The sequence below is a fragment of the Natator depressus genome, chromosome 9 (genome assembly GCF_965152275.1).
Source record: "Natator depressus isolate rNatDep1 chromosome 9, rNatDep2.hap1, whole genome shotgun sequence".
Classification (NCBI taxonomy): Eukaryota; Metazoa; Chordata; order Testudines; family Cheloniidae; genus Natator; species Natator depressus.
Genome location: NC_134242.1, coordinates 87,038,785 through 87,052,539, shown reverse-complemented (window position 1 = coordinate 87,052,539; position 13,755 = coordinate 87,038,785). Strand labels below are relative to the sequence as shown.

At 33.7% G+C, this 13,755-nt stretch overlaps 1 protein-coding gene across 2 annotated transcripts in view; it reads right to left on the bottom strand.

Annotated features, from left to right (window-relative positions):
• The window catches only part of THOC2 (THO complex subunit 2), a 108,480-nt gene that overhangs the window by 43,708 nt on the left and 51,017 nt on the right, over positions 1-13,755 (bottom strand). The window contains exons 13-22 of one of the 2 annotated variants that reach the window (XM_074962531.1): positions 12,167-12,211; positions 9,562-9,603; positions 7,126-7,256; positions 6,916-7,017; positions 5,855-5,939; positions 4,652-4,745; positions 3,925-4,005; positions 3,566-3,662; positions 855-972; positions 484-663 (exon numbers count right to left, since the gene is read on the bottom strand). In XM_074962531.1, the coding sequence (XP_074818632.1) occupies positions 484-663; positions 855-972; positions 3,566-3,662; positions 3,925-4,005; positions 4,652-4,745; positions 5,855-5,939; positions 6,916-7,017; positions 7,126-7,256; positions 9,562-9,603; positions 12,167-12,211 (975 nt within the window). The remainder of the gene's footprint in view (positions 1-483; positions 664-854; positions 973-3,565; positions 3,663-3,924; positions 4,006-4,651; positions 4,746-5,854; positions 5,940-6,915; positions 7,018-7,125; positions 7,257-9,561; positions 9,604-12,166; positions 12,212-13,755) is intronic. The other variant, XM_074962532.1, reaches the window with a different exon arrangement.

Below are 13,755 nucleotides of genomic sequence, written 5' to 3'. Positions count from 1 at the left end.
AAATCAGAATAGTTCAACTGACTTTGAAAAGATACATATAGCACTTTCATGTATTGTTCCAATAAGTCATAGATTATAAAAGGTTTTTCTTATTTAAAATATAAGAGCCCACATTAAAATCTAAAAGCCTTTTCATTTTTCATGATTTTAACATTAACAAACATTGTGAAGTTTGCGTGGCAAAACAATAGATCTAGGAATCTGCAACTGTTTTTCAATACAATTCACTTCTAAGTTGAAGCAAATCTCAGTCCGACATTAGGGGAAAATGCCTAAAGACAAAATCAATTTTTGAAAAAGATAACTATGAAAATACATGATATGTTCAGTATGTAATTTTAAAGAAGAGACTTCTTATATTTACTATTTTGACAGTAAAAACTGTGCTATGCAGCCTTTATATCAAATAAGCAGGCTAAACTTAACTGAAGAATTAAAAACCTTTTTATTTAAAAATGTAAATATGTAATTGGTTCTACTTGCCTGATCATACAGCTTCCCCACCAGCTTCAAATGTTTCTCCCCTCCCTCCTGAAAGATCACACCATTTCGCTGTTGAGCCATAAGCAGGCACAGTGGAAGGGCCAGATCATGGTCAAGCAATGCATCTTTTAATCTCTGTGAAGATTTTTTAGTGTTTCTGATCTGGCCAAAATATCCACCCTGCCCAGAGAGACAAGAAAACCAGAAGTTAAGGTATTCCAATTTAAGAAATATCACTTTATTATAGAAAATAGACAAATAGTAAATAGATATAGTATCGGCTTATGACTTATGACAGTATAAGTAATTCATCAACATTTGCCCAATTTCTTGAACTTCAATAAAACCAGTAAATTAATCTGCACTCCCACCTCAGCTTTTAGCTGTTCTCCACCAGTCATGGCTTCTAGCTGCTCCATTGTCATCTCTTCTGTTATCTCTATTCCAGCCATTTTTTGTACCACCTCTTTTAAAATGAGCAAGTCAAAGCTGCACAGAAGAAAAATAAGAACCACATAAAAATGAAATACTATGAGCAACAGAAATGGTTACTTACAATAGCTAATGCAAAATAAAACCACTGTGTGTTAAAATTGCTGTAGTGAAACAAGACCAAAACACAAACACAACATTCCTTTTCCAAAGGTAATTAAGGTTCAGGAACACTGCTAAATGCTGAAAGAAAAACTGTTTTTGAAAATTTACAGGTAGTAGTAAAAGTGATATGCTTCCAATGGACCAAGACCAGGACCATAGGCTTCTGCAGGAGAGAAATACTGGGATCCAATCCTGAAAACATTAACAGGTATAGTACCACTTACTTACAATACCAACAAATTAATTACAAAAAACTGCAGCTGTTTCCTTTGTATTTCTTATCTTTACATGCCTTTGATGTATATATCAGCCAAAACAAATAAACTATTAATGAGAAACCCTCACATAATTGCTTTTAAAGAATTGTTTTTAAAGACAATTCAGGGCACATAGTGAGAGTTTAATGACAGAAACCTAAAGTGAATGTAGCGATCTCACCTTGACCTATTAAACATGTGTCTGACTTGTAAAGTGCAAAAAATATGAAAAGCCACAATGGCCACCTCCTGAAGAAACATCTAATTTTGCTAGATATGTTCAACTCAAAAGAAAAGGCAGCAAATTATAATGACAGATCACACCTCTGCCTTTTACTAAACAGCTAAACATATACAACTGTTTATAAAGTCTTTTACCACAATTTCTCACTCAAAACTCTAACATCTAAAAAAATCACAAAACATTTCTGGCTATAGAATTTAAAATAAACGTCAGCCAGTAGGACTTCTTATTGCAGACTTGTTCCAAATGTCTCGTACCATCAATTCCAATTTCTCCATAACCATAGAGGTCAGAAATTCATTCTAGCTATCAAAATTGTTTTGCCCTTGATTTCAGCAACTAAAATGTCTGACATAAGAGCGGCCATACTGGGTCAGACCAAAGGTCCTTTTAGCCCAGCATGCTGTCTTCCGACAGTGGCCAATGCCAGGTCCCCCAGAGGGAATGAACAGAACTGGTAATCATCAAGCGATCCATCCCATTGTCCATTCTCAGCTTCTGGCAAACAGAGGCTAGGGAACCATCCCTGCCTATCCTGGCTAAGTTATGGAAGAGAGTGAGTGGATAGAGACCTTGGTTTTAAGCGATAATGTTCACGATCTCCATTTTACAGATGTGGAAACTGAGGCACAGAGCAAGGAAGTGACTTGCCTGAGGTCACCCAGCAGGCCACTGGCAGAGCCAGACTTAAAACCCAGGCCTCCTGGATCCCAATCTAATGCTCTAACCACTACACCACTTGGACTATTACTATCTGTCATGTAGTTACTATTCTTTTTAACGGAAGTCCACAAGTAATAATATGATCACCATAAACAACCTTTCTAAAATAAGGAAGTCTAGTTTTCTTTGACCATCCCCAAGTACTGCATTGTAGTTATTTAATAACTACAATAAAGTTATTTAATAACTTAACACTTACTTAATAAGTTAACAGCATTTATAAGATGCTTGCACAATATTGAGGTAGGATGGGAAAAGTTATTTACCTTACTCTCTGTAGTTAACTGGTGACTGTACCATCACCAGAGTACATAATAAGATGGGAATTGGTACACACATGTGAAACAAGGTTGTCTGTGTTGACGGAAAGGAAGAGAGACTTCATTTTTCAACTCCCCGAGCCCTAAAACAATGTGCTGAAGTGCCCCTATTTTACTGCTGGTGCAGGGATTGTGTCTTCTTTTCTCTTTTTAAGCAAAAATGCAAGATCTTAACTATTTCAAAAAAATCAGTAGCTCACTATTAGCATTCATAAATTATCTTTTACCAAATTTTAATAAAAGAGTTCATAATACAGATATTATTATAAATCCATACTTACCAAATATGACAAAACTACCCATTAAACATTAAAAAACAGGAAAAGAAACAAAGTGCACTAAACAGTGGACGGGGAAAGAAGAAAGGATTCAGGCTGTAAAGTTTGTTTACAACTGAAAACTTTCGAAAAAAGGACACCATCAGTGCTGACAAGCTGGAGATCCAAGGAGCAACTGGACAGCAAGTAATTGTATCGTCATTAAATATGCTAAATTATTTAAATATTCAAAGTAAAAAAAAAAAAGAATTGTAAAGACATTTTTGCAGACAAAATATTGGGAGCAACAGTAACAGAAACTATAATGATTAACTTTCTTGAATACTGTATATAATAGTTGTAGATACGTTTTTCTAAATTAAGTATTCTTGCATATACTGTAAGTATGCCAGTGATTCAGGCTCAACTAGAGGTTCTACTACTACAGTATATGAAAGACACCGAACACTGACTCAAAAGTACATGCCATAACCATACATACTAAAGGAAAATATTACAGCTATATGTTGTCTTTCCCTGGTACTTGAAGCTCTCTAACTTTCCGACAGGTATTCAAGTACAGCTTTACTATTAACAGCACTTTTGCATCAGCAAAAGGCAGGTGTCAAACAACTAGTAAACTTTAAAACAGAGGGTGTTATACAGATGAAATGTCAGACTTGCCTTTTTCCAGCCTTTAGTTGGTTTGCTACATACTGCAGTAGACCAGCAAGTTCAATCGGATATTTTCGGAAAACTGCACCACAAAAACTAGCTAGACCTAAAGTAGATGGAGAGGGAGAAATAGCTGTGACTGAAAGTTATGCATCATCTATTTCAACATTAGATTACTATGCTCTGCATTTATTCAGCTATGCATTGCTAACACTCCCACTTAATATTTTCGTGAACATGAACATAATAATTGTTTCTATTGCCTTTACTTGCCATATTGATTTTTCCTTTGAAAAATAAACTGATAAAGTAACAGCCGTGATAAATACCTGAAAAACTAATTTATTAAATAAAACAAAAATACTAACTCTGCAGCCAGCTAGAAATTGTAGTGTCATCATGTTTCATTCTCTCCTTCTCGGGATTTGCCAGAGCTTCAATGATGCAGTCTTTTACAAAGTTAAAGAATATATTTTTCCCCAGTATCTTTGAAATAAGCATTAATAATAATTAACAATACTACTGTACCTCTTTAAATTGCTTTACAAATATTATTTAAACTTAACGATATTCCTATAAGGTAAATAAGTTATCTCCATTTGAGTTGCCAATAGCCATGTACAATTGTCCCTTCAACCGCAAAAATTCTAATATGCAAACACTATACCTGAATATTTAGAAAGCATCATCCTAAAACATTATATATACTAAGAGATTAGGGCCACTGAAGACAATTACAGCTGAAAAATAACCATATAAGATTATAAAGACACAATAAAACCAACATACCAAAAAAAACAAGTACCACCTCATCATTTAGGAAGCATGGGAATCCTAAAAGAGCAGATGTTAATTAAAATTGTAAAACAGCTCTGGAAAAGGAGCATTTTCATACAACATCAGGAAGCAGGAAAGACTGGAAAGTGGAAAAGGCTAGTTCCCCAGCCTAGGAGCTACCACAGCAAGACCTGAGACCTAACAGAAAGGTGGATAGCAAAGTACAGCTACAACACAAAACAACACCTACTGATGGGTAATCAAGGATTAAGATACAAGGCATACACTTAGCACATGTATTTTACCCAAAAAGGATACATGCCAAGACGTCATAGTTCAGTGAAGTGAGGTATTTCAATGAATCAACAACTGGTGTAATTAAATTATCATATTTTTGTATTTGTGACAAAATCTGAAAACAAACATGAAATAGATAAGATTTAGTGAGCCAAACTAAAGACAGTGCTACATGCCTTTCATCTAATGTAAACCTAGAAATTCCTAGGTCATTGCCGAATATAGTAAATAGGCTAGTACGGTCAACACTTATACCTATGTTTTAAAAAGATAAAACAAAGAAAACCCGTTTCAACAAAAGGTTTTAGTTGCTTCTGTAGCAAAAGGTAATCTCATTGGATTTCTGTAGCACAAATAAATAAATAAATAAATAAAAACAGTAGTGCAATTGATCATGTAAAAACATTTCTATATGAGCAATTTCTTTAAAATGAGTGATAGTGCTAGCCTTCAGACCAACAGAAAACATAATCCCAAAAAAGTTTCTGCTCTTGTATATATATTTTCCTACATGTTAATGCAAATAAATAACAATCCATCCTCATAAAAACTAAACCTCATTAATAAGAATTGCTGCCACTCATTGTCAAACTGAAAGCTAAGGAAGAGGAAACGTGAAAATGGGTTTTGTTTGCTTTACTTCTTGTTTTCAACCACTTAAGATTTTACTACAAGAAATTAAAATAGAAACCAAAATGAACAAGTAAAAAAAAGATGCAATAGTTGACTGAAATCACATGCTGTTATTGTTATTAAGCTGAAGTATATACACGGATATACATTTTAAAAAGCGACTAGTGATTGAGTGCCTCAATTTTTGATGCCCTACACATGACACGTTATAGGGATCTGACTTTCAGAGGGTGAGTGGTCAGGGACTTGTTGAAAATTGGGCCTCTCTCAATTTGTCTACCCAAAATTATTAGTCATTTTTGCAAGTCTCACTGTATATATTTTTACATTTCTACTGAATTACCTACCATGTTTTTAAAACCTATCATAAATCAAGAATAATAGAATTAGCACTTTTGTCCAACTTACCAAAATACCACGCACAAAATATGCAGTCCATCCTCCCCTTAAATATATATGCATACAGTTCAGTCTGTAACACTTCCTCACACAAACCCCAATGACTTAAAATGGGACTGTTCACATTAGTAAGGAAAGAACAGATTAGGTCCATACATACATACATAAACATATGCATATCACATCACATACATAATCAAATAGAATTGTTGGATTGCTATGGCTTAGCTTCCCAATTTGTCTTCCAGAAGGCTTCACATTTTCCTTGGTTAGACGCCTGTAAAAGAATAGATATTTTATTTCAATTAACTCCTTCACAGAGTGTTAGCAGTTTTACTATTCTCTCTCTCAGATGTACAGCTTATTCTTAAGCACTCCTTTACCAATTAGATAGCCTAAATCCTTTTTCTGGAGTTTTTTTTTTTTTTTTTTATTCCTTCTGGCCTTAAAATTTGCAAATCAAAAAAATTATGAATCTATGAATTGAAGAGTTCTGTGTGGAAGAGTTCTAATCAGATGATAACCACATTACCATAGCATGGGTAAAACCACATGGGTTCAATTCACACATGCAACAACAAAAGGATTTAACATGAATCCCTGACATAGTAGATAGAGTTGCAAAGAGGGACTCCAAATGCACATACTGTCAGTTTCAACCACATATAATTTTTCAACTTAAAATTAACTCCATGTGTGTGGATGATGACAAACCTCACCATTTGAGTTTGGATCGGGAGAAAATACACCACACAAGAAGGAAAACCCACAGAATGGAAATTATGAAGTGCATCTGTCTATAGGGAAGGATTTTTGAGATTCTAGGAGATCCTCCCAGCAATCAAGATGTGCCTGCATTATAATGCATTGTTTCTAAAGAAAAATCTTGCAGAAAACAGAGAGCTCTTTACGTGATTCTATGCAAGAAATGTTGTCCCACAGAAGATGTTAATTTCACTTGGCACAGTCTTGACAAAAATTAAAAAAAACCTTTGCTGAACATTGATTTGACAAAACAATCAGTCTGACATTTATTCCTGGAAGCTTCAGTAAATCACGAAACATGAATTTTAAGAGACTCCCTGTTCATGAGTCATTTAATGACTCAAGTATTCTGTAAACAGGAATCATCTTTGTCAAGTATTAACGCTGGCAGGATTCACTGTATGTGACACCTACCTGAAACAGCTGAAAGTTACTCCTAAAATCTCATTAACTTTTAACTGCAAAATATGAAATCCAGCATAACTTACTTCATGATATATTTGGCTCTGTCTATGGTTTGAGCTTTAACTTTCACTAGAAGTGGGTGACTGTTGTATGTTTCATTCTTCCATTGTCCATAGAGACGATAGCTTGGAGGGATAAGAATGGGAGAAAGAAAAAGGAGCATCATTCAATCTGAAAATTTAAAAAAAGAGACTTCTCATTTATAAAATAAAAATTTATTCTACGCTACTCACCGGTACTGGTATGGAAAAGTTTTGAACATTCCCCAGAGTTCCTCTGACATGCACGCATTGCAGTCCATTAGAGTAAGAGATGGGAGCAAAACTTGGTCGGTAATATTTAACAAACAGCTAAACAAGATCTCCTGAGATAAAACACAAAAAAACATAAAACAAAATAACCTTTAAGTATGAGACAAGTTTCAGAAAAAATACCTGTCAATGTGAAGATATTTATCTTGATTAACTAATAAAATATCTTCATGGCTTATGCCTCATGATATACCTGTGACTTCCTATTTATATGGAAAAACATCTACATTAGAAAATCTGGTTTTAAGCAGAAATATTTGGTTAGATACTCATAACCACTGTCCTAAATGTATTAGCCATATAGCATTGAGTGAAGTGGTAGAAAAAGTCAATGCTTTACATTCATATTTCCAAAACAGTAAATTGATAAAATTCCAACTAATGCGATAAGTCACTTCTTTATTTTGATATCAAGTGGTATCAGAGAGTAATTTTTACACTTGTTTTAAAAAGTAATTTTTAAACCAATAGAAAGGTGTCCTATACTACATTAGAACTGTCTTTGCAGTCAACTTGCCATTTGAAATCACATCAATTTTCAAAATGTGAATATTTTCAGTTATTACACCTGCTCCCGAAACCTCCCTGCCAATTTGTGTTTTCACAATCAGATTTCCCTCTTTTTTTTTTTTTTTAAATGTATTTTCTTTTCCCTTTTACTGTGGTTATGAATAGGGATATAGCAAAAAAGCCCAAAATACAATGAAAAACAGAAAAGTATTTTCTCTATTTCTGTTAGTTATGATTAGGTTTGGCAGAATTTGATTTTTGTTTACTTATCATTTCAATGGATAATATCTGTTTATTTTTAAGCATTTTTTCAATTTTTATCAATTTAAATTTTCAGTTACATAAAATTATGGGGGGGATTAAGTTAATAAGGAGGTCAGACAATTTAATGACAATAGATGTTGAGATTCAAAAAGTTAAAGCTTTATAACCATTAAAACACAATTAATCAACATCACATATCAGAAAATAGAAAGTAAACATCCTTAAATTCTAATAAATTTCAAGCAGCAGTTTTCTTACTTTGTCTATCTGTAAATTGTGGTTATCATCAATGGAAATATTTTTCTTTGCTTTGAAATAGATGTTTCCTGACATTTACTGATAAAAATCTAATCTTTCAAACCTGGTTATGGTAATCTTAGGCATTGCATGGTGGTATAAGAGTGATATAAGAGACTCATAAAACTGGTATTTTTAATGTGACTATCTTTAAGCAAAGGGCCTAACTTAAAATGCTACAGTACAAATGTTAATATAAACCGAGTGCCTCAGGAAAATCTAAAACTACTTTGACCAAACTATACAATTACAAGAAACACAGGTTTTTCCCAACACCTTTGGGCAGCACTGTGCAAACATTCTCCTGCTCTGATACCTCAGAAAGTCACAAAACTGTGGCATGTGAAATACAGGAGGAATTGGATGCTGTAGGAAACTGAACTGCTTCAATATCAGACCTTTTACAGGTGAATTCCTATGATTGCTGAGAAACTGGATCTCACAGGAGTATCACTGAGGCCAGAAGCAAATTAATTTCCTGGGATTAGCTGAATATATTTTAATAGTAACTAGCCATCTAACTATAAAATATCTCCTCAATTTCTGCTCTAATTACTGTTTTCCTTGATCTTCCTACACTTTTCCCAGATAAAATCAGCAAGAGACAGAATACAGTCAATAGACCATTACTACAAAATAAGAGCAGTCCAGCAGGAAGAAGAAAAAACTAAATATGCAGAAACTGGAAGGAAGAGAGCCAGCTGGAGAAGACAAGATCTTTTTTGTGATTGTTTATAAGCAGGATGCAGTCAATAAGGAGACGAATCCATTGTTTGAATTTGGTGAAGACAACCACAGATTTATAGCTTATAAGAAAAAAAAAAAAGTATGACTGTTCTGACATCAGTGAGCCATGAAATCCTGAGACCACTGTAACTCTAAGCCAGTTTTCATCTTACAATAAAATAGAGTTTATACAGAGAGGAAAACGTTTATTGACAATAAATATTTTGTCAAATTATAATTCATAATTAGATATGAGATTTCTTCTCGCAGACCGGAAAGAGCAGAATCAAGCATACTCCTGAGAAGCTGAGGTCCTTGAACAAGCAAATAGACTATCTTCCGACAAGAAAGAAGAGTGGGTTTCAAATATGTGAAGTTTTCACTTGCTGCTTCTTTTCTTTTCTTTTTCTTTTTTTTAAGGTGTTTTAAAAAATAAAAGCACTGCATAGGCACAAAGACCATTAGAAAGTTTTTCATTTAAAATTGTATGACATTACTAGTGAATGAAAAGAGGTTATCTGTAAAAGAAATATTATAGTAATTTCCAGGACCAAAACTCACCATTTTCTCTTTATCCTCTTGTTTATTTCCATCAGATTGAAACTACAAAAAAGACATTCATATTAATTGTAGAATTATATGACTGTTAAGCTAGTCTATTACTACTGAATAGGCATAATTTCAAATCAAAAGTTATTTCAGAAAAATCTATATCTAATGGAGTGCCCACAAATGGTTTAATACTCCCATTTTGTAGCACTGAAGTTTCAATATCTGTATCTTTTTAGCTGTATACAGTATACAACTACCCATCAAATACAAATACATTATATAGAGTAACAATTCAAATATTTGTTTTGAATGTAATATTTTTCACCCAACACTTGTAACGCCTAAATGAAGATTGACTACTCATTATTATATATACCTTAAGGATTTTTTCTTTAAACAATTTTCATCTTAAAGTTCTTTTGAAGGAAATTGAAATTGTAGTGGAAAATGTTGCAATGTATCAATACTTTCATTACTTAACCCAGAAATGAAAGCAGACATTTTAAATTATTCTTAAGCATTTTATGTTAACTGAAGGGTTCTAGATTCATTTTTATTTCATTATGCTTAAGTTCAAGTGTGAAATATTAGCTCCTTTGAAGTTAATGGCAGAACTCCGACTGACTTCAATGGGGCCAAAATTTCACCCCAAAGCTTTTAAAAGAAGATTTAGTCAACATCAGGAATAGTCTCCAAAATCAGGTTTCAAAGTAACAGCCGTGTTAGTCTGTATTCGCAAAAAGAAAAGGAGTACTTGTGGCACCTTAGAGACTAACCAATTTATTTGAGCATAAGCTTTCGTGAACTACAGCTCACTTCATCGGATGCATACTGTGGAAAGTGTAGCAGATCTTTTTATACACACAAAGCATGAAAAAATACCTCCCCACACCAACAGGAGAGTGGGTTGCGGGGGGGGAAGAAAACCTGGATTTGTGCTGGAAATGGCCCAACTTGATTATCGTACACATTGTAAGGAGAGTGATCACTTTAGATAAACTATTACCAGCAGGAGAGTGGGGTGGGGGGGAGGTATTTTTTCATGCTTTGTGTGTATAAAAAGATCTTCTACACTTTCCACAGTATGCATCCGATGAAGTGAGCTGTAGCTCACGAAAGCTTATGCTCAGATAAATTGGTTAGTCTCTAAGGTGCCACAAGTACTCCTTTTCTTTCTCCAAAATCAATACACCCTTTTAGACATTAGTTGTTGCTATGGAACTAACACACAGCAAAATTTCAACAACTGAGATGTTCAGCTCTGTCATCTAGAGGTTAAACATTTCAAACTATCTGAAGAATTTAAAAATTGTTTATAATTTTAGAAACAATACTAACACTGAACCAACAAGTGGCTTCTGTACTGTGGAAGTACACAAGCATTTGAGCTGTACAATCTTGAGGTAGTTTTGTTTTTGGTTTTGGTTTTTTTGGCTATGCATGGTGGATTTGGTTCTTCTAAGCAATATTAGAGTTGCATGCACACCAATGAGAGGGGAGCCTAATTTGTTCATATGGTGAGTGCTGGTTTTGGGGGTAGCCTTGTATAAAATCGGATATCATCCATCTTACTTTACAAGAGTTTAAGGGGGGAGAAAAGTCAACAGAGGTCTACTATACACTTCCAATATTTAGACAATATCATTTGCAAGGCAAAGACTACACTAATTTGGAAAATGTGTGAAGTGCACCTCCTGTGTTCCAGTGCAGACCAGAAAACTAAATCTTAGCATGTTGTGTCCTACTGCTTCATAAATTTAATGTTTTTGGCATAGTAGACAGAGTGCAATGTTTTACAGAGTTCACAAAGATTCATTATGTCAATAAATTAAACAAAATTCTATTTTATTTAGATATTACATATGTAAATTCTCTGGAGGACCATACTAATACCTATCAGTCCGTCAGTGACTATAGCAGAAAGATTTACATATTTAGAAGCTGTTTCATTCTGATTATTATGTTTCAGATTTGTTTTCAAAACTGAAAAAATACATCAAAGCCACCATGAAGAGCAAGTTGATTCATTTCTCAAAGAAATCCACATCCATATATGAAATAATGCTCATTTTAATGGAATAACTTAACTGTATATTATTTTTGTTGAAAGATGTAAATTGACTAAAAGACCACTATCAGTTTAAAAAAAAAAAAGACACTATTCTGTACACTATATTTTACTGCCGTGTTGGAAAGAGATGAAATATATCTGGCTTTCAAACTATACATTCTAGAATAGCAGAATTTCCAAGCCTGTTATAAAAGTACAGACAGCAACTCCTCTAATAGCCACCCTTTGGGAAATAATATCTATTCACATTTTTTAGTCCTCATTGTCCCTCTTATCTTGCCCCACTCCTGTTGCATGTGTATTAAGTTAACAATATAAAGTGCAGAATACTTTACAGTTAAGTTTGAGCACAAAAGCCAGGTTTGCAGTATTAGAAGCCTGGGTTTATCAACTACTCTATGATTAGTCAGCTGGCAGTTTCTAAAAAACCAATATGGTTATAAATATTTCAATCATGTGTATTAGATATGAATGGGAAAACTTCAACAGTTGACATAACATGCTGATTGCAATATGCATTAAAAATAACTTTCCCTATGTTACCTTAACCATTCTGTCCTCACTGTTCAGTTTCTTCGAAGTTCCAACCTAAAGCAAACAGCTATAATGTTGCTCATCCTTGTCATAAGCATAACATTTATGTATCTTAAACTATCATATTTGTATATTTCAAATACTGAATTTTCCACTAAAATGACAAAATAGAATAATATGAAGTGTCTAACATAAGTAAAGAATGGATCTTTGACATGATAAACAAATATGATAGTATATTCTTACATTTGTGAATTACTTTTTCAAACATTCCTTCTTCCCAGAAAACAGGACAACCTCTTCAGATGACTAGACCAATCTAACAGAAAGCACCACAGCCCAATATTCATAGTTGAAGCCTCCCATTAAAAAAAGTCCTTAAATAAAGGTATCAATAATTCTACTTTTACAAAATCAACTACAAGTCACAAAAATTGTGAACAGAAAAAAATAGGTGAAAGATACTAGGCCACTGACTACGGTAGAACAATATTTAAACATGACACATATAGCTATATCCAATATAGCACACAATGCTATATTAATATATATCTGTAGAGAATTTGGTAGTTTATCTTTGAGTTACATGGGAAACAAATTCATTTCAGTAAAAGATCTTGGACAAAGATGACATTTAACTGAATCATGACTACAAAGTTATGTTAAAATTTTAATAAAAATGTACACTTGCACTTCTCTAAGTGATGTACAGTTGCATAATAACTTGTAACGGTCATACCTCAAAATTATAGCATAGAAGACAAATTTCTGATTACATGGAATTTACTGTACAGGTTTATTATTCTATCCAGCTAAGAGTGAAATTACAAGGTTATATTTGCTTGGTAAAATAAACAGGCACTCACTTCATTTTTTGTCTAAATTTCTTAAGTTAATGATAGGCTCATACACAGTAACATCTATTCAGATTTATGCACATGTATAGTATAATGCCAGTTTAACTTCCTTTATATGAGGCTGGCATTACAGTTTTGTTTGATTCCTATTTGCAGATAGGTGGCCATATTATTACTCACCATGTCAACTGGCATCTTAGAAAACTGGGTAAAAAACATTTACTGTATTTCATTTTCAACTAGTCCACCTCAAGAGAATCTGCAAACCACCTGGGTGGAAGGGATTAAAATAAGAGCACTAGAACCAACAAAAACTAACTAGAGGCAATGAGGAAAAAGGTGAGGAGAAGGGGAGAGGATAGAACATAGCCACATTTGAGACAGCCTTCTACACACACTTGTACCTCAGTGTAGTTTTGAACTGGAGCCATACAAAATGGATTATATAAACTGCATTAAATCCCGGTGTGGACACACTAATTCAGAATAAAAGTGGCCTTAATTCAGTTTAGTTTAATTCACACACAGGGGCTTACTGCAGTTTAACTAATCCATTTTGAATTCACACTTTAGTTAATTCAGATAAATGTTTGAGTGTCCCTGAGTAGACAAGCCCTCAGAGGAGTCTGGGTTTCTTACTTCTATGTAAGATAAGTTTGTAAAGTGGGATAAAAGGGTCAGTGGGCTGAGATCTTTAAAAATGTTCTCAATATTCTAATGTGTTATTAGTCAAATAGATGT